The 21,668-nt window shown below is 42.6% G+C and overlaps 1 protein-coding gene across 1 annotated transcript in view; it reads right to left on the bottom strand.

Moving 5' to 3' along the window:
• Window positions 1-2,841: 2,841 nt before the first annotated feature.
• GPR107 (G protein-coupled receptor 107) overlaps window positions 2,842-21,668 on the bottom strand; it is a 39,375-nt gene continuing 20,548 nt past the window's right edge. Inside the window, exons 15-18 of the mRNA XM_065648418.1 lie at window positions 18,534-18,583; window positions 17,708-17,791; window positions 16,767-16,891; window positions 2,842-10,580 (exon numbers count right to left, since the gene is read on the bottom strand). Of these exons, the coding sequence (XP_065504490.1) occupies window positions 10,484-10,580; window positions 16,767-16,891; window positions 17,708-17,791; window positions 18,534-18,583 (356 nt within the window). The 3' untranslated portion in view covers window positions 2,842-10,483. The remainder of the gene's footprint in view (window positions 10,581-16,766; window positions 16,892-17,707; window positions 17,792-18,533; window positions 18,584-21,668) is intronic.

Here is a 21,668-nt window from a genome sequence, read left to right as displayed (position 1 = left end):
GCAGCCAAACCCATCTCATTGGGAAAAGGTTTCTCCTAACATCTTGTTTTCCTCTGCTTTCATTTCATCTCATCTCACCTCTCCACAGCTCAGCCCTTGAGCCACTCTAATTAATTCCCCACCCGTTTCTGTGGTTTTCCCCCCCGCAGCCATTTTGTCCTGTGCTACATCTTCTCGGCTCTCTTTAATCATCACTTAGTCAGGCTTAGAGCTTTAATTCTTGTAATCTTCTGTCATTGCCCGGTTCTCTGGTCTCAGTCACTGCAGCTGTTCTTTGTAGCCCCTCCAGTTTGGCTACCGCCTCCTGGTACGAGATCCATCCCAAAACGAACAAGTTTGGCTTCTCCCAGGAGATGTAGATCAATGCGAAGTGTGGGATTCCTTCCGACTTCACAGAGCTCCTGCAGAACAAAACAGCCCAAGCGGCGCCGCGGCACCAACAATTGCAATTCCACCCCCTGCAGTAAATGGGTACAGGCTGCCAACAGGATATTGTGCCACTCTACAAAAATGACCCAGGACTGAAGACAGAAGATCAGCAGCCCAGGACAGTGTCCTCAGGGACAAAAAACCCCTCTTATTACTATATTTACCCTTGTCACAGGAGCCCCATGTTGTTAACAGCTCCTCTCACTGAGGATGCTGCAAGTCTCTTGCCAAGCTCAGCAGAGTCATCCCAAGAGGGAGCAGAAAAAGGAGTTTTAAGCCATCCCATCCATTTTGATCCTCACCTTCGCCACCTACCAGCACTCTAACAGCCTCGCCTTGTGTGCCTGTTTTTTTTTTTTTCAGTAATACAAAAGCCATCTCATGCATTATACCTCAGTCACCCCACTAAAAATATTCCACAGGGGAAAAGAGTCACAAGAACGCAGCGTTACCCCAAGTTACATTATTTTTCATTGATGAGGGAGAGGGAGCTAAAAAAAAAAAAAAAAAAAAGATGACATGCATTTATTACTTCACACACATGAAAGCCCTTGTCTCCTAAGTGAGGACCCCAGTATCAGGATCAGCTGTGCCAATACAAGCTGTGTTATTACCTCTTCTGTACAAAGCAATTTGTTTTTATTGACCATTGACTATACAGGGCACTAGAACACGCTCCTGCTCATTAGAGTCTGTCAGTCAGAAGGCAAAGGAAGGTAAAAGCAAAATTTAAAGAGAAGGCAGCTCTTTGCAGTCACGAAGATAATCTTGCTAGAGCAAGAGCACTGACAGCAGGCAGCTCGGACTGCAACAAGGAGCAGCAAATGATCAAGACAGCTCAGAATTTCAGACTCTAGAAGAAAATCCTTAAAGCAGACAAAACAGTTTACCTCTTCCAGACAGGAAAACATCTATGAGCTTGCATCCAAACACACACCACATTGAGGAGAGCTGCGTTAGTGCTCTGGTTTTGTTTTTTCTCCCCTCTATGTTAAAGTCTATCAGTCTCCACTGCAACAGACCTTAAATACTCAGAACTCTGTTGCAATTAGGTGCTTTTTCTTTTTGTTTCTCCTTGGAGAAGATTGTCAGAAACCAAGATTTTTCCCACATAACCTACATTTTGTCTCATTTTCAAGGGAGTCTTCCTACAATTTAGTTCCACTTTACACAGCCCTCCCCTAACATTTCACCTTTCATTGCCAATGAGCAATTTTTTGGCCAAGTGCAGCTATAACTCCCCTGGGCACTGTGCACATCCAGCAGGGATGAGTTCGGCTCCTGTCACTTTAAGGGGAGATGTTTTAAGGCCAGATATATAACAAACAGAAAAATCAGAGAATGTTCACTTTGGAGAAGCCTAACATCCAAGAAACGCCTGCATGCAATAGAGAGGCTACCCCAGTGCAACAGCCATCACCTTCATTACATGAAGTTTGGTTTATTCACAGCAGGGTATCAGTAAATCCAAACCCCACGTTCTGTTTATAGTTTAGTTCCCTGGTGAAACACCACCCACCCATAAGCTTGAGGCGATGCAGAACCGGCTGCTTGGGATTTGCAGGGTAGAGAACACAGGCTATTTCTGGCATCACTCCTCTGTGGTAGGATGAGAACTATCAGCTAAACTGTAAGAAACATCTTGAAGACCTACATTTTGTGATGAAGGACATATGCTTTTGAGGGGCGGGGGATTATCAGGATAAGCACAGAAATACTTTGCCCTCCTCATCCCTGCCAACTCAACCAGTTTGCAGAACTAAAACGTGTGGTTATATCCCGACACCTCAAGAAGAGAACTACAGAAGTCCCAAATCACCCTCTCCAGCCTAAAACAAACAAGCTAAGGACTTGCCTCTTGGAGATAATACGGCCAGATCCACAAAGGATATTATTAAAAATACAGGTTTCTACCTTTAACGTGTATCTGGTCGTCAAGGCTGAAAGCATCAGTTCCTTGTCCTCCCTTGCACGGCAAGGTGACACCGAGCCCTGCGGACCGAGGAGACCACAACGCTGGCCAGGAGCAACAAGCCCTGGATGCACCCACCTTCCTGCCACCCGAGACCGCCAGGGCCTGCGAGAAACGTTGACATTCTGTCCACAAAAACCGCAGAAGTTCAGCTTACAACGCTAAAAGAGGAGCTGGGCACGTACAAGCACAGCTGTAGTACCTGAGGTCTTTCAGCTCAAAGGCACCTCGGCAAACCCCGCTGTGGGTCACTGACAGCAAAGCTTTTGCCATAAATTAGTCACGCAAGATATTTTTTTTTTGTGATTTGGCCCTGTATCCACGATGCAGAATGTTAATAGCTGCAAATGGAAGTCAGACATGGGGAAATGCAGACTTTGGAAACAACGGGTCAGCTTGGTTGCTGGCAGTTCAGAAGCAGAAAATGAGATTCATTAAACTTCTTTCTGGTCAATCTTTATTTTACACGTTCACATCACAGCAGGGAAACCAAGTTACACAGACCATCTTGATTTGTATCCACCTTCCTTCTCTTCAAATGCTGTTTTTAATAAAGTTTAAAAAAATACTGAAAAAATCATTTTGTACATCTGAACATGAACTGAGGAATAGAATATTTATAGGTCACTGAAAACCCTGGAACTGGACCTTGCTGTACACAGGAAAGTATTTAAGTTCTTTTGGAGGTCATTTACTACATGAATTCAAAGCTACATTGTACAAGGTGCCCTAAAGCTGCTTAATGATACAAGAGGATCTAGAATTAATTATTAATAGTTACTAAAGGGAAAGGGAAACTCTTTAGCCCCATACTCTGTTTTGACAGAACAGGTACCAGCCCAACACTCCCATATCCAGGCTACAAGACAAAGTGCTTCTGATAATGTGGAGGTCGGGCTCTACTTTATTATACAGAGCAGAACACCGAGTGAAATCCCACAGGGAAATATTTATTACGATTTGTCCTTTCTACAGGATCCCTGCAGTCAAAACATAAATGGGTTCTTGAGCCAGTCAACCTACAAGGAGTGACTTTTCTCAGCTGCTTTCTTCCAGTACTGTCACTTTACATATAAGTGAACATCTCAGTATTTTTCTCAAACCCCTTTCCAGTCACTTGCATGCAGATATTATGAGGAGTTCTTCCAGGACTGTTGCTACATCCAAGCGAGAAAATACAAGGGGCAAAATATACAGCTTTCCAATATTGCTAAGTAAAAGTGATTAGTAAGCCCAAATCAGCATCTTACCCAGCAGTTACAAGAAAAGCCAGATTAATCCAATTTAGAACAAAGTTTTCCAGCAAATCAGCCTCAGGGAACACAAAGAAACATTGGTCACGTGTCTCTGGGCAGCACCGCCTCAGTTTTCATGAAACAACCAGGTTACTGAAGTTACGCACGAGGCCACAGGTTTCAGACAGCGTAAATCCCATTATGTTTCAGATATCACCCTACCTCCCATCTATCGCAGACCGCAGCTCCGTGCTCTTTTCACCAAGGTGAAAAATGGGGAAGTGTTTTGTGATTGACGTGGAGGCCATAACACAGAATCAATAGAACACATTTGTTTTAAAGTAACAACACTGTGTTAGTTATCGCGACAGGTCAAACCGAAGGAGACAAACCAGGTCGAACGATGGAGGAAGGGTTTCCTTCCCTTCAGTGCCTGCACTTCGACCCGATTACTTTATTAATAGCTAAGCGACTTCAGTTCTCAGAGCTCAACAGAACATACAAATAACCAAGACTTGCTTCAAATGCAGCCGGGCAATTTTCAACTAGACAACAACAACAAAAAAAATCCTCCCTTTCTTGTCAATTCGATCGTCACTGGCCAGACTGCATTTCTCTTCTCCAAGAGGAGCATATTGTAAGGAAAAACAAGACTTAACACACTAAAAATCTTCCATTGGACTTTGACCAAGTGTGCACACTGGAGTGATTAGGACGTGCCCGTTCGTGGCCGGGAATGTTACAGTGCTTGAGGATAGATATATGGTGGATGCACACTCATGCTAGACAGAGTCCACTTAGCTTAGGAAAATACATCTTCCACATTACTAGCTCCAAGGCAAAAATACTGCAATGCAGCTTTTTTTTTTTTAAAAAAAAAAAAAAAAAACAACATGCTCCCAGGGTATGCCAGCATGGAAATCCAGGACCAGGGCACTCAGCTGGAGAGAAACACCGAACAATGCACCGCACAGATCACAACACGCTGGGTGAGGTGACAATATGAAAGAGCATCTTAATAGGACGGCATGGGGCTCCTGCAACTCAAACCGCTACATTCTGAGCAAGCAGCAGCAACGTTCCAGATGACCCCATTATGTCTCGCTTTCTTTTAGTACGTCTCTTGATGAACCATCAAGGAAAACACTTTCAAGGCTGAACAATGCAAGAGGCTGGCAGCTGCACTGCAAGGCTTGCCGTGGAAGACAGCGTGCTGAACGGGACACGGGAAGGAGCGCAGCAGCGGCACTCACACGTCATCAGCAACAGCGATTTATTGGGGCATAACCTGCATTACAACTGAAGGCTGGAACAATCTCATTTTTTGTCTGCAGAGGGTGCAGAGTACTCGGCTGCAGCAACATCTGTGGATGCATTTAAAGCATTTATTCTGAATTGCACCAGACCTGCTTTTTCAGGACTCCTGACATTACACCGCCGTGTACTCGCAGGGTGATTGTTTTAATTGCTCACTTCAGTAGAAGGCAGAGACAGGAGAGTAAGGCTGTACCCCAAAACAATCCGTAAGCCACAAGCAGTTCTTCTATCTTCCCTCCTGTGAAGAGCTTCCTAGCAGACAGACAGCCAGCAGCAGCTGACAGACAAGCACCGCAGTTATCCCACCTGGCGAGCTCCGAGCTGCCACTTTTACCAGCAATAGTCACACACTTGCCAGTCAGGGAGATGTGGCTTCGCACTGGGAGGAAGGGGGAGGCAGCAGCCCTCCCTTCGATGCTTTGTGAGCAGCACGACCGCAGCCTTTCCCTCCATCCTCCACCATCCACTCCATCACACAACCCTGCAAGACAAATTTTTCAACCTGCTCTGAAGCATTCCACCAGAGAAAGTGGAAATTCACTTTGGAAACGGCTGCAGTAAGAACCTTTGATCATTCTGGTTTTTGACATGCACATCCAGATTAATTTTCTTTACTAATGCTTGGGTCTGACTACTGACTGTTGTGCTGCATTAAATGCCAGCTGAAGTTAGTTCGATAGCTGACCACTGAAGCTCAGGTCTGACCTTGGAAAAAGCTCTTCTCAAAACACTTCCATGGCTTTTCACACCAAGACAAAAAGAAATTGCCCATTTTTTGGCCTTTGACTAGTGAGCTAGGGACTTGGCAGATAAACCTACACCATACACAACTTTAGCAAAAAGTGCGTATAAAAAAAGAAACCTGAGACTAAGGTGAAAGGACTCGCCAACCTGGCAGTTCTACTGATGCTGAGGTATGGAACAGGCAGCTGTTTGGAACCAGCTCAACCCACGCTGGAATCCCTGCACAGCCCCTCATGTTTTTGGGTGAAACCCCACACCCATCAGAATTTCACATCTCATTCGCAAAAGGTGTTAACAGGTTCTAAGACAGCATCATGTCTGGATTAATGCTGCTGCTGCGCTTCTGTTCCTGATAGCAAGTCCTTATCTTTTACATACTTCAGTGCCAAACTTAACTCTCCAGTGGACTACCCTGAAAAAGTTCACAGCCTGTTTGAGTAGCCCTTTGGATGCAGATAGTGACATTTCCACAGGGACAGAGCAACTGTGCAAAGAGTGGGAGGATGAGTTTTCAGGTATTGTATTTAAAGTACGATGAGCTGGGACTGCCTGTGTTTGTTCATAGTCCAATTTCTCACACCTGAGATACTTAATATGCAAAAGATTTCTTCATACAGAAGGTCTAAAAGGCTCATAGATCACCTAACAGCCTTTCTAGTGGTGCAGGCTCTCAGTTTTCATGAAAACTGTATCATTACAAGATAATGGCAGCAAAGTCAGACCATCACTGCTGCAATTGCTATGCAGTAACATGGGAGAGGACCCTGTACCCAGAGAACAGGGTTATTCTTGTGCTTTGTCTGAAGAGAAACCAGTTCCAGTTACCAAAGCAGGTGGATTCATTTCTACTATTTCCATGATGCATGGAAACAACATTTGGGCAAACAAGCAACAATCGGAACAAACGATGCTGCTCTTCAAACAGCTATTCTTGGTCCAGACTGCACGTTTCTTAAAAGCTCATGCAAAGTGCAATTGAATAAAAACAAAGTGAATATACATTGTAGAAAACTGGAAATAGTCCACTCAAAGGAGCAAATCACAACCTTAACTTGCACTATGAAAGCTGGAGAGGGACTTTTTACAAAGGCATGTATTGATAGGACAAGGAGTAATGGCTTTTAAACTGAAAGAGGGTAGATTTAGATTGGGTATAAGGAAGAAATTCTTGACTATGAGAGTGGTGAGGTGCTGGAACAGGCTGCTCAGAGAAGCTTGGAAGCATTCAAGGCCAGGTTGGATGGGGCTTTGAGCAACATGTTCTAGTGGAACGTGTTTTAAATACAAGGTGTCAAAGCTCTCCTTTAAAAGGAAGCCAATGGGAAGTGAGAGAAGTGTCTAGAAGGCAAGACAAACCCCGCAGTTACCCAGGCAATTTGTTTGTTTCATACAGTTTCCAGTGAAACAAAGTTCAAAATGTCCTTGATCTATCAGAAAAACAAGAAAGAAAATTAACAAATTTCTGCCTGCCATAGATCTGTCACCTCATACAACTGAGTGTCAGTTCCATTCCCTTGGCAGTACATGACAGAAAAAGGTGTTGATTCATTTAATATTTTGAATGATTTCTATCCTATCAACCCCACTAAGTAGGCAGTTTGGCAATTGATGTCAATGGAGCTCAAATTTTGCCCATTACCAGATTCTAAGAGCACCCCCTCTCGGAACACAATCCCTCTCCAGAAACATTTGTCTACTCTGGAACCCAATCTAGAACCTCCAAGTGAGCTAGAACCCAAATCTAGAATGCTCAAACGAGCCAGAACATGCTCCAGGCACCCCCCCTGTGACCTAGACCCCCCAAATCTAGACCACAGTCTAGAACCTTCAAGTGAGCCAGAACCCAATCTAGAGCTGGCAAGTGACCTGAAACATACTCTGGAACCATTGAGTGAGGCACACATCAAAGTGACTATAAAGTGGACCATCAGTGGAGCTAAAACCTGATCTGGACCAGGCAAGCAACCTGGAACACACTCTAGAACTTTCAAGCGACCTAGAACCAGCTCTAGAACACAGTCTAGAACCCCCCAAGTGAGCTAGACCTTTATCTAGACACATGTCCACTCCCACCAAACCAAAGAGCTCCAGAATTCACCCCTGCTCTAACAATAGCTGCACCAGCACCACTCCAGCTCTACAACCAACCAACCCCCAAAGCGGCCTCTGGAATGGACTGGGACTCTGGGCCCACTCACACACCGCTCAGAGCCAGGAAAGGACCTTTCATCTTCAGTCACTGAAACGCTTGCAATATGCTTGCAGTGTCTTCATTGGCACAGTCTGCCATGTCTAGCTTGTCACCTCGCTTTACAGGACAGGGTTGGTGTTTTTTTTTTTTTCAGTTAATGGGTTTCTGACAGTTTTGGCAGCAGAGCTGCTGCCACAGTGCAGGGGACTGTGTGTTTGGAATTTTATTTCATTTAACTTCATTTTTTAAGGTGCTTGTTTTGGCTACACATCTATCTCACTGACGCTGTCCTGAGCTCTCCAACTTTTAACATTCGGTCATTCAGAACATTTTCAGACAGCTTTTTCTGGCTGTTGTTGGTCTTAAGCGTTACAGTCCTGGACTTTCTTAGAACGGTTGGGATATGACCGAGCTTGGTACTTGCTCACTGGCTCTGGTACCTTTCTTCACAAGCCAGCACAAGACCAAGTCTCTCACGAGAGCTGACATCGCACTCTTACATAGGACTGCTTTAAGACTTTATTCTATTGCAAATGGAGCTACTATTTGCATTTGGGATCTAGGATGGCCACTCCATTCAAAAGTGCAGCTGCTTTCAATTCTACTCTCATGTTCTGGATCAAGATTGCTTTCACTTTGCATGGCATCACTCACTTGCCCTGCCCCTTCCCTGCTGCCTTCTGCACTCAGAGCTTCTCAGCGCTTGGCAATTACAGAGGGATGGAAATTAACACATTATTCATTGCAACAGGCTGCCCAGGGAAGTGGAGGAGTCGCCATCCCTGGAGAGGTTTAAAAGGCATTAAGACGAGGTTCTTAGCAACATGGTTTAGTGCCAGACTTTGGTTACGTTATGGTTGGACTCGATGATCTTGAGGGTCTCTTCCAACTGAAACGATCCTATGATTCTAACCCCATGATTCTAACCCCTGTTTGAGATTGAGGAAGAAGTGGTTCAATGTTCCAAAAAGATAACCTCCCTTCTGATCTTAAACAATTAAAAACCCTAATAGTCCTCTAATCAGTTGTGCCCGAGAGACATAGTCCCTTTGGTCAAAAAAAGCAATTCCGAAGCAAGTTTGTAAAAGCTGCTGGCACATCCGAAGCTCCGTGATGATGCCTGTCCCTGTCACCCTGACAGAAGCACTTTGCTCAACAGCACCATATGTCAATGGCTCTACAGGAATATTAAGGCTTCAGCAGGTCAGTGAGTTATACTTGATTTATTTTTCTTAAAGCCTATCCTCATTACATCAGTGAACCATTTCCATCCTCCCTTACATTAACGATCATTTACTATGCCTTATTGCCACCACCATGGGCACTGGTGCCTTACTAGCAGTACCAGAGTAACACAGATAAAACACACATGGCTTTTGTAACGTGTCTCTAAAGACTCCACTGCAAGTTTGACTTCTGTATTGCCCTGCATTGAGTGTTCTGGTCCTAATCTTCTCCTTTCCTCATAAAAATCATTTAGGACTGGAAGCAGCAGTTGCCTGGTTTTGACAGCAATACCATTTTGACCAGTTCAGCTCATCGATCCTATGTAGCCAGACAAGTACAAGTCGCCATCCAGAGAGGCCAAGTAACTCAGGATAATGGTGAACCAGAGATTTATGCTGCAGCACATTTGCTAGACAGATTTCCACTGGAGATTCTGGTACTGTTAATACTGTGCCAGAAAGGAGTGTTTTTTGAAATACCTTAAAATATTTAAGCAGATCAAAGTGCTCTGGGTCACAACTTGAAATTAAATGTTTAATATAGCATGGCAGACTCCTAAAAAAGGCAAGCAGTCTTACACCTCTTGTGTAGTTCTTGTCAGGTGGGTGTGAATCAAGAGCAACTCCATGAACAGTGGAGAGTTTACATCAACACTTACTGCACTATGGGCTAGTGCATTTAATGGAGAAGAGTCACTTCCTTCCTGTAGAGCAATACATTTGAAAACTCGATGCATTCAAGTGGATACCTGCATGGATAAGACAAGATACTTATCAACTTTCCCCCAATGTGAGTAGTGGCAGAAGTCATCTGATCCAATACCCCATTTAGTCTCTCAAATAACTGCAGTTGCTTCTATGAATTTGTTTTGCAATGTTTTGTTCAAGCCAAAAAGAGAGTTTATAAAAAAAAAATTAGAATACTTACATCTCATCTTCTTTTCCCACCTTCTGACACACTTTGTAATTCTCAGCACACATGTTACATAAGAAGTGTGTGTGTATATGTATGTATTATATAAAATATGTACTTTACATACACACCACAGGTCTCTCTTCACGTTAGTATTACACATTCTGAAGAACGCAACTGCAAACAATTCAGAGTACTTAACTGATCCAGAAAGGTGGAAAAAAGAATAAGCTACTGAAAATCCCTATGAAAGCTTCGCACTCCTTGCAGGTACCAAGAGATCCCATTTTCTTATGATCAGAGGAATAGCTATATTTCTGCACTGCTTTGCTCCCCCTAGACACACCCCACTCTGCAGTTTCAGTGTTGGGAAGTGCTAGTTGCTCCCCTTCCACTGAGAGTAATATTAATAAATTAAAAAAAGTTTCTCTGAAAGTGCTGCCTTAGTCCAGTCCATCATGCTGTGCTTTCCCACTCGCCCCGTGGCTCTGCTGAACCATTCACCACTTTCTTGACCTTCTTCATGCCCTCCATTACTCCAGAAGTCGTCACCCTGGAAGAGAAGGGAGAAACATTAGAGAACAGAAATTGAGCTGTAACATCTCTCTCACCGACGGCCCATGTTTGTCTTCCTGTGCATCTCAAATAACACTCCTCAAATGTCCCTTTACCAAGTCTCAGTGTTCGGCCTTTCCTATTGGTACTGTTTTGCAGGCCAGGTATCACCCTGGACATAGCACTGATGGGTGGTGGACACAAGAACGTTGTACTTTGGAGTCCTCCCCATCTGTCATTAAACTGAGCAAAAAATAATTGCTCATACTTGAAAGAAGGGGGTGGTTAAATGGTTAAAACAGATGTTGTTTGCTAAAGTTTGAGCAGCTTGCTTAAAAAACATTCGCTGTACAGCTGAACACCTTAATTCTGTGCATTAAAGACTTTCTACTGCATTTGCAGTGCTTTTAATAGGTACGGCCTATTATACAAATGCACACACAGTGGCCAGAGTCCCAAAAGAACCTTATTATCTTAATGCAGACCAACTCCTGTTAATAGCAAAACTACTCTATGAACAGCAACAAAACCAAAGAGAGAGGTCATCTTTTTTTATACCATCCAAGTCTGGATTTGTCACGCCAATCTGACTATTGAACTATAAAGCCTCATAATATCGTTCAAACATTAGGCAGACCGAACTGCTTATCCATCCAGAACAGCACCACTGCTCTCGGAACCACCTTGGCAACCCAACAAGCTCTTCAGCCCAGTAGATTCCTCTGTTGCTCTACAAAAACAGGCCATTCGCATGCACAAGACATTTGCTTTGTTCTTTTGCACAATATGATTCTCATTCCAGAGGTATTTTTTTCCTCCCCACGAATGTGCTATAGAGGTTATTTTGGATGCTGAAAGTAACAGTGCCAATAGCTCAACGCATTCACAAGGGACACCTGGGAGCACACATAAAACTGCCCTGTTCAAAGATGCTGCTGTCACTCTGTGTGCTTTCACCTGCTGTTTACCACGTAAGAATACTTCATTGGATCAGACTAGCTAAAAACATTCACAGCATCACCCAAGAGGAGAAGTAATCTTCAGATACAATCTTCTGATAACGCCCTTAGTTCCATCTTAGATATAAGCCTCTGTTCATGTACTGTAAAAACAGTTTACTCAAACTGGTGTGTTCAGTGACTCTCTAGCAGCAGCAGTACTGGGATTGTCAATGGTTCCCACACTTTACAGGAGGCTTAGACAAGCTTGTGTTTAAGTGAATAAGGAAAGGGTCAGAAGAGTACAGATCAAACAACTTTTCTCCCTTTTTAAAATTTCAGTGGGGAATAAAGTAGGCAGGTTGCTTAAAGGAGAAAGATGGAATTAGTAAACATTTGCCTTGAAGAGATCACATCAAGCTTATCAGTACAGAGAACATGTAGATCTCATAAATTGTCCCTGCTGACAAAGGTTTTCCCACAGTCACATAGGAAAAAAATGTGGGGAAACATGAGCTAGACAAAACCATCACAGTAGATACATAACTAACTGGAAAAGCGTGCACTGAGATGTACTTAATGGTTTCCTGTCAAAAATAAGAGAACATTGAGTGTGGTTCCAGAGAGGTCTGTCCTGGGCTCACTTCTGCTCAATATTTTCAGTAATTGCTTGGGTAATGGAAGAGAGAACTTGCTTATTAAATCTGCAGAAGACACTAAGAGCTACATATTTGAGAACAGGACTAGAAAGCAGAAATATTCTGGCAAATTGGAGTAATGGTCTGAAAAATATGGGACAATGCAGCAAGACAACTACAAAGTTTACTCTTCAGAAATAATAAACTTCATAATTACAGAATAAAGGGCTAAGTATCAATTCCTCAGGGAGGAGCTGAAGATTACAATGGACTATGAACCGAAAATGAGACTCTAACATAGCAATGCAACAGCAGACATACTGGGATCTGTGAATAGGTGTTTTGCACATGCATGACCCCAAAGTTGCCGTAACACTTGACTCACAGCAAGTGAGATCCCACCTGGTGCAAAGCCGAGATTTTAGCACTGCACTTTTAATATAATTACAAACCCATTACAAACCAAGATGATGACAAAAGTGACCAGAGGTTAGGGCAAAGAGGGAATGATCCGCTTTCACGGAGGGATAAGGACAAGCAGCCACATACTGAACTTGCAGCCAGGTCGAGTCATTTGTTATCAGAGGCCATTTACTGTCCACCCCCCACAATGACATCAAAGAACTAGGAGAAATTATGGGGTGGATTCCTCAACAGCAAACATTAAAGACCATCTGATGAGCACTGTTCTTGTCCCACAACAAGCATACGGTGTAGCTTGAGTCCTCGTTTTCTCAGATTACTCATACACAATGGGCTACTCCTCTGTCAAATTCAGTTTAGCCAACACATTTTAGTGCCCAGTAAAATAAAGGTGTCAGCACTAAGAGCAAGCACACTGCAGTTCTCGCCCTAGTCCTCTGAGCAGCTGCAGGATCTCAGTTCTGACCTGCAATACTGCATGTAAATGTTTCTCACCTGTAGTTTGCCGAACTCCATTTCTAGCCCACAAACTAGTAGTAGCTAAAAACACAACAAATCCTTCTCACCAAACCATCTCTCTCCAGGCAGAACTTTTGTGGCTGCCAAGGGGCACAAAAGGAGTTCCCTGAACACTCCACTGCAAGGTGCTGCAGAAATTTCAGTTTTCTTTTTTCCTTCCCCACATTGTACCCAAGGAATCAAGAGACAGTTAAACATTCAGAAGCATTTTCAGCCCTCCACAGTGGTGGATCTCAGCTGTCTTTTCTCCTTTTTTTTTTTTTTTTTTGTTTTTATAGCCCAACAAGAAACAGTGCGATACCAGCAGCAGCCAGCCTCTACAAGCTGTTGCAAACTGGAATGAAAACTGATCAGCCTTTGAGCAAAAACACTGATCTCTGCATGGGAAAGACGCACTGGGTAAAGAAAAACCACTTCTAACAGAAAGCATCATGAAACAGTCTGCCATGAAACACAACGTGAGAGAAAGCAGAGAAAAGCAACCGAGCAGCACGTCAAGTCTCAGCACAGAAGACGGTGCCTCATGATACAGTGAGAAACTCCAGATCCCAAGGCATAAGCAAAAGGTAGGTCAGTGTTACCACAACAGTTCACTATGTTGCGGCTGTTTGGGGTGTTAAGGAAAAACAAAGTTAAGTCTCTATGCACTCAGTAAGATAGATTTACTGAACTCAGGAAAAAAAAAGTTAACAGCTTTTCCTGCAATTCTTCCTCCAGTGGAAATCTCTTAACCTCACATGCATGTATGAGCATCATTCTCTAACAAGATCTGTAGAAGAACACTTTGGTACCTAAGATTTAAAGCAAGCTTACTGAGCTAATGAAATAACTTACTGCAACAGTAAGGAAAAAAAAAAAGAAAACCCCAAACTGCCTCCTTTCTCCCTCACCTCATCTACTGTACTGTTTATATTTGTGTGTTCATGCCCCAGAAATGGCATTAGGACTGGAAGCCTGACAACTCTTTGTGCCGAGCGTGGCTGCACCTTTTCAAACAGCGCACTCGGACCAACCGTCAGCAACCGCCCGCGGACTGACAGAACGGGCTCAAGAAGCTGCCCAGCACAGAATCCGTGGAAAGCCACTTTGATGATGATGAATGGATACCAACCCTACTTGAAGAAGAACAGACTGGTCCTTAGGTCAAGTTTAGTCACACTCCCCACTCCACTATGAGAACTCCTATTAAGTCTGGTTTAACTGAAGAGAAAGTCCTGTAACATTTGCAGATGCTTTCTCCCAAGACAGAGGCACAGCAGTTGAAAAGACTTGTAATAAGTTACCTTTGGTGTTCTTGATTTATATTTTATTTGAGAGTTACAAGAACTGACAGAGGAAGGATTTGTACCATATGTTGTTTCAGTCACAGACACCTAGTCTTTGGATTTTTCTTGAAACTTTATAAATTTCCATGCCATCCTTAACAATATTTACATTTACTGCCAGACTGAGCTTTGTATAGTTTGCCCTGCATGAAAGCAGGCATAAGCTAGAGAGCTGCACTTCAGATGTCCTGTTTTTTTGGTGGAAGACAAGGAAGCCTAGAAAACATGCTTGGTGACCTCATGACTCTCCCCTCCCTTGGCTCATAGAAATGTTGAGTCTAAAGAAACCAAAACACTTCTACAGCAAATGTTTAAAGAGCCTGATTTCAACAAAAACTCACTGGGAGAGGAAAACAACCATAAAACCCGGCAATAAGACATGGCAGAACACCATGGAGTTTGAAGTTTGCATGCTTTTAACTTCTGCCATAGCCTCTGAAGGCAAGTGGGTATTTATCACATGAAAGACAAAACACACTCATACAGTAGTTAGTCAGGATGCTGTCAGGCACTTAGTCACTTGCTCAAATAAGCCTTGATATCTTCCCCTCCCCAGAAACAACATTTAATATTTATAAAAGCAAAAATAGGCCCAGCAAGATCAAATCAACAAGAAATTTAATACGCTTTCATTGCAGTGCTTCACCTGTCACAGACTGCGTATACACCACGCTTTTCAAATACGGGCAGACTTAACCTCCCTGCTGCAGCAAGGAAGGGAGAACAAGACACAGATTACATGCTGCCAAGTGCCCACAGGGAATAAAACTGGTGAATCAGATGAGAAAAATTCAAGCAAGGCTCAGGAAGAACCCACAAGGCACAACAATGGAAACTCCCAAGGCAAAGAGTAAAATGCCTCAGAAGGAATTCCTATCCTCGAGTCTCTAGCAATGACTATTTCACTACGGCAAGATATAAATCACTTAATTAGTTCATGAAACTTTCTCCAGTTTAATTCTGGTAGATTCTCCTAAATTTAGCAGCTTCTCCAATTTACTAAAATCACAAAATATGAAAGGTGCCATATTATTAGTCCTAAAAAAAGCCACGTAAAAATTCATCATGCATGTAATACAAAGCTGAAACTCACTCTAACAGGCAAAAGGAAAAAGCTCATCTCTGTACAACCACAAATCCTGCCACATCTTCAAGTTCTGATTGTGCCTTCCAAACTGAAACAGTTTCTTACATAAAACATTTAAACACCTTTAAGTGATTGTGATTTTAAGGTCACTGCCCACTAGTTGGATTCCGCTTGTAACAATGACAGATTTTATGGGCCCAGAGCAAAAATAACTAAGCACTTGGAAAAAAGATCTGACTAGAGGCATTTCTGAGAAATTAAAACTCCTTGCATGATATTTCAGGCTGGATTCTACCTCAAACCTCCTTGTAGCAACTCCCTAATAAGATCCATTTCTTTCTGAGCTCTGAGGGCAAATACATTTTTTTTTACCCCTGCAATAAAAATTGGGGTGTTGATTTGTTTCACCCAAGATCAGGTAAAGGAGATTTGCCAAACTGGAAATAAACTCTTAGGAACAGGCTTCTAAGCCTGTACATGAACTGCAGTTATGCATGAAATGTGTAACTACAGAAGAGATTAGGTTAGCTCGGCTCCTACCAAGGCAACAGTCTGCAGCAATTACAGCTGTATTCAACACTTCCAGCATGCTGGATTTCTTAGGGCAGTTTCTACTGTAGATTCAGAAATGCCACGCATTTTCTAAGTCCTCATAAAACCACTGCAAAGAAAATGACAGGGTCCTACTGCATTTGTGGGGCCTCATGCTTTAGCAGCAAGGAACAGAAGAGAAGAGAATTGGTAAAAATCCACCTCCTCAGCTCAGTGTTACTTAAGACAGATTTCTGCAAAGCTACGGACTGAACTTCAGGGTAGAAGTGACCTTACATCATCTTCATTTACATTCTGTAGATTGGTAGTTCATTTTTGTTGTTTCTTTCATTGTTGCTTTTTTGTTTTGTTTCTTAAATATGAAGCATTAATGACAGTCTGTAAGGCTCGTTTGTGTTCAGCAACACAGATTAAACACAGAAGCTTTTTTAACTGATATTTTCAAAGGCATCTTTCTACCCTATGAAAAGCTTTACCAGCTTGTTCCACACTAGTGCAATACCCAACTCAGGGGCTCCTGTGCATATCACACATCTCTAGTAGTTTAACACACACTAAACAGACACCTCATCTGTAAACATGTGGGCAGATCTTAATCTTTTTCAAAGAGGATTTAGAGAGATTAAAGTAAGCTGGTTTTAAACATTAGTTTTCTCAAATCAGTGAAGAGGTAAAAAAAAAAAAAAAGAGAGAGGTTCTTACACAGCTTCCATCTCCAAGTCATCCTCATCGTCTTGAGAAAGCTGTAGATAAGGGTTGTCTGACGCTGGACGGAACTTGTATCCAGTGAGGACAAAGAACACGAGTGTGGCCATCTCATCCAGCAGCTGCAAGTGCAAACACAAGGTTGAAGTTCAGTCCTGGGATCCTTCACGGCCGTGAAACATTTCTCCTTATTCATAAGGTTCAGGATTTAATGGCCAAGAAGCCTGTGCCGTAGCAGAAATAACAAAGCAGTTCCTGTCCTGCCATCATCAATTCCAGGCTAAAGGCCGTCAAGCCCTTTGTTCTTTCAGCTTTCCCTGTCACTTTAAACACAGTTACAGTTCCAGCCATCACTCTAGTGCTTTTAAATAACTACAAGACATGGCTTTTAAATGAGGGAAAAAAATATCATCCCTTCGTTGTTTGGTATTTTCAACAGTTAATGTATTCCAAAGACTCCCTACACAGTTACTTGGATTATATGTTAAGAAACCAAGTATTTAAAAGTCACTAGGCAAATAAAGCCTCTAGATGGAAAAGCAAAAGCCTATTTCACTGGCTCCCCAGGGCTTCAATTACACAGGGCAAATCTGATGGTTTATTTTTTTCCTCCTTTGTATATTCTTGATTAATTTCCTTCAGACATTTTTAAACTGAAAGACTAAAATCAATAATGCAATTACTTTCAGACATCTCATGTATAATCCAGCAGCCTTGCTGGACAAACATAAAACTAAAAATATATTCCTGCCACCTTAGACACATCAGTGATAAAAATAAAGAGGAGACAGGGTGTGGCACTGTGCTTTGAGGTTATCTACTACAACATAAGGAACAATTTATGGGGTTTTTTTTTTGGGTGCAGTCATATTTAAAGAATATTAAAAAAAATAAAAACACAACAAGGAATGGATGTATTTTCCTTTGCTGGCAAATACCTGGTACAACCACTTCCACTGGAATGGAACAGCAATCTTTATGAGAATTGCAATGATCCGTGTGAAGTAAATGTAACACACAATCTGGGAAGGAAAAGAAGAAAGTAGAAGTGAGAACAATCGCATCATCCTTATAGAATCTCTTTTTTCTTCCAGAGAAATAGCTCAAGCAATTCCCAGACAACTCATTATGTCAGATTAGTTGTCTTATGCTCCTTGATAAACACAGAAGATATAGGCTGAGGGCTCTACTGCTTGTTGAACATCCAAATGACTCAAGCTATTACTAACATATTTAAGTTGCAGCAGGAAAATGCTTTAAGTATTAGGATTTTGTAGAACTTGAAAAACCAGGATTGTAACTTATTACTCTTAAGAGTCTGAAATAAGGCTTTTGAAAATCATTAAGAAGCCTCTCTCTTGGGAGGTGTGCTCATGGCTCCCACTAAGTTAATCAGAAACTGTGCACATGCTTCTCAAGGCACCATTTGGTCCCAAGTTTAATTTTTAGCAAGATTACAGTATGTTATTTAAGCCCATCAGTTCAACTGGCAGCTCAAGCTGTCTCCAGAGGAAATTAGTAAGTGTTACAAATAGCTGGAACCCATTTAAAGATAGACAGAAGGATGCAACCACTAGGAAAAGGAGGGAAGCTGCTTTGAGGATTGTAACCCAGTTGACCAAGATGCCAAAGCACAGCACCGCCACAGAGCTAGGAAGATCTTCACCACATCCACCAGCCCTAGTAGCTTCCAACAAGTAATCCAAAGGGCTTGAAGAGCTTTTAAATGCTCTGTATGCATTTGTACAGGTTTTTTTTACTTACCATCACATAGTAATGTCTGAAAAGCTTCAGCTTTGCTAGGTTAATGGCAGCTATCAAGAGAAGACAGAAGTCCATCAGATTATTAGTTAAAATGAGACAGTTTCTTTTGATGCTTGTCTATAAGGTAGGCAAATAGTCAAAACTAGGACTTGGGTATTCCCAGACTAGAAGGTTTGTCCTTCAGCCCGTTGCGTGCTCTGAGGAATGCCAGTCTGACTCATCTACATACCGGGCAACTCTTAGGCTGGGGTGAGTGCTCTCTTAAAAAGGTAACTCAGTGACACCACCTTTACACTCAAGAACAGTTGAAAGCTACAGACACCCCGAGGCAGATACAAACCCTCCTCCAGCAGACATACTGTAACAGCACCCGACTTACAACACAAGGTGTAAATCGACACTTCGATAAAATTAAGATGAAAGGAGTTTTGATTTAGTGCTGGCTGGTAGCTTCTACACATTTCCAAATGGTGTGTTTAACTCCTGACACAGCACAGGGCATGTCAGTAAGAGAAAGCAGAGCCAGAGCTCAGGAGGAAAAAAGCAAATCTTATTCGTGAAGGAACATCAAGTTTGTTTCCAGGCAGCTAAAGCTTGTAACCTGGCAGCACAGCATGTCGGAGGAACACCACCTCTCAGTTTTGGGAGGATGCTCTCTTAATGAAACACTGAATATGGAATAGCATCTATTGTGCAATATAAGAGTTCTGGACTCTGGAAAGCAGTGCCCAAGCTCTAGACTCGCATCTGCAGAGTACCAGCAGTGAGGCACAGAGCACTTCACCAGGCAACAGACGGCAAGACTTGGAACTGCTAGAACAAGACTCTAAATCCTTGATACCTAAATGAGCCCCGAGACATTGGTTTAGCTACTTCTGCCTCATTTCTGTCCCTCGTGAAAGCTAGTTTCCCACATTTAAATAGCAAAAAGTTTTTAATGGGTCTAGTGCTTTACCAGATAACCTAATGTTAAAAGCTTTTCATAAGACAGTTGGAGAAAGTTTAAACCATGTAAATATGCAGGACAGACTCATTAAATCATGAAGCAAAGAAGTAATATTGTCCTATTTAAGAAGAGCTACATTAAGTGTGACCATGAGGATCTTGTGATTAACCACATACCGGTTTGTGCACAGAAGGCTCTATTTTGAATTCAACGCGTTCATCTTCAAGAGCTGCCACCAACTGGCACAATGACAGGCCACGAGAATTGCCAGGCTTTGTAGTGAAGGGAACACCAACTCAACAGCTGTGATTCAAACTGCCAGTTCATCAACGCTTTGCAGTCAACAACTGAGTGAGCTGGGGAGTCATTGCTGTTGGATCCATGCAGCGCATAGGAGGAGAGTGAAGCCAAAAATTCGGCCGCCAACTGAAGTGTCACAAAGCCACCTCTCTCAAGTGACAGAGCCCAGCTCAAGATCTCACCTACTCATCGTGATAGTCAATACCAAAGAGCCATAGGTTGGTATATCCAGATATCTAGAATGGCTGAGCATGGGAAAGAAACAAAAGACAACCACCACCAAGTAGAAACACTGAGGAGCCACCTCTGGAAGCTGGCTTGCTTATTTATCACAGCTAGGTGCTCTCCTCTAGCTGCCTCAGCTTCAGGAATACTGCCCTCCACTACCAGATACTGAAGTCCGTATTAACACACATCTACAAAATTTTGCCAGTCTTTTTTAAACAGCTCAAAGTTACAGCACACACTGTTCTGGAGAAAGTCTAAAATCATCATCGCTTGGCATCAGCAGCCTGTGAATTGCTTTTTCACAGGCTGAATGTGCTTCAAGCAGTAACGCTTGAGCCTTGCTATGCTGGACACTTAAAGACTTTGATTCAGCTCAGCCTGGCAGTCCAGACACCGACAGCAACACTTGCAAGGAGAAAGGCCAGGCCAGCAGCTGTCACAACTTGAATCACTCACAGCCTCAACCTGTAAAGCTGTGATAACACAGCGGCAATCACAGCATGCAGGAAAGGTTGGGTAAATTTATGTTTCAAGTATGATAAACATTCTCCAAGGAAAAGAACTGCAGAGAAGGTAAAAAAAAAGATACTTTCTACCAAAGGTTTTACAAATGAATTCATACTTGTGTTCCACCTCTTTTATAGAGTAATTAAAAAGATAAAAGCCATTCTCCAATAAAGGTTTATAACATTTATAACTTGCTTCCCTTGGTTTCCTCTCTATCACCATTTACTTGAACAGCTTGTGCCTGCAATAGCCTGATCTGCATCAATCAAAACAGAGCATGCTGCAGAATTTTGATAGTCAATCTCTTTTACAGATTGCCCCCTGTGCTAATTTCAAGTGCTGAGACAGCCTATAAAATGGAAAAAAAAGAAAGTCAGACCATCCACTAGAGCCTTGCACACCAGACAATAGCTTTTTGCTGAATAAATCTGACCTTTTCAGAATACGTATGTAATAATAATCAGAGGACTGCAGCTGAGGGCATAGGGAGCTCAAGTCCAGCTAATACAGTATGCAAGGGCAAACCATAATGCATCTTGAGCAAACGTGCTAAAGTACATCTAAGAATATTTCTCCAATGCTTTGCATGCTGTACTATCTCTGGTGCATTTGAGATGCAATCTGTGTCATTCCAAAACAGTAAATGAAATTTTTCTATTCCCGCTCCTGCTCCCAGGAATGGAGGCACATGTGTAGGTCTAGACCTCAAAAAGCAAGTCCAGGAGTAACTCTGAGGAGTATTCACCCTATAATCTGTACAGCACTCTGCTTAAAAGCATTCTTATACCAGAAAGAAGAGGTCAAGCAAACAGATACAGCAACTCTCAGTGTCACGCATGAGAAGGCGGCACAGACCAGTTAATCTTGAATATTTGGAAACACATTAGACATTTGGCACAAAAGTTCCCCACCAGGGCCAGAAAACATCCAAAGTACATGATAAGTAACGTATCTCCAACATGTAATTGCTACACCACCCCTGGATAGCTATCTAGGGTGCCTGGAAGTGATGCACTGGAACATAAACCCATTTCATTTCTCAACTTGCATTTCCCAGCTCTCTAGTGCTATCCATGGAGGTCTCAACACAAATCCCTAAGCTTTATCTCCAGGTTTAAGATGTCCATGTACTGCCCAGAGCACACTTACCCCTG

This window comes from Caloenas nicobarica, chromosome 19, assembly GCF_036013445.1.
Source record: "Caloenas nicobarica isolate bCalNic1 chromosome 19, bCalNic1.hap1, whole genome shotgun sequence".
Classification (NCBI taxonomy): Eukaryota; Metazoa; Chordata; class Aves; order Columbiformes; family Columbidae; genus Caloenas; species Caloenas nicobarica.
This window is presented reverse-complemented; position numbering and strand designations above follow the sequence as displayed.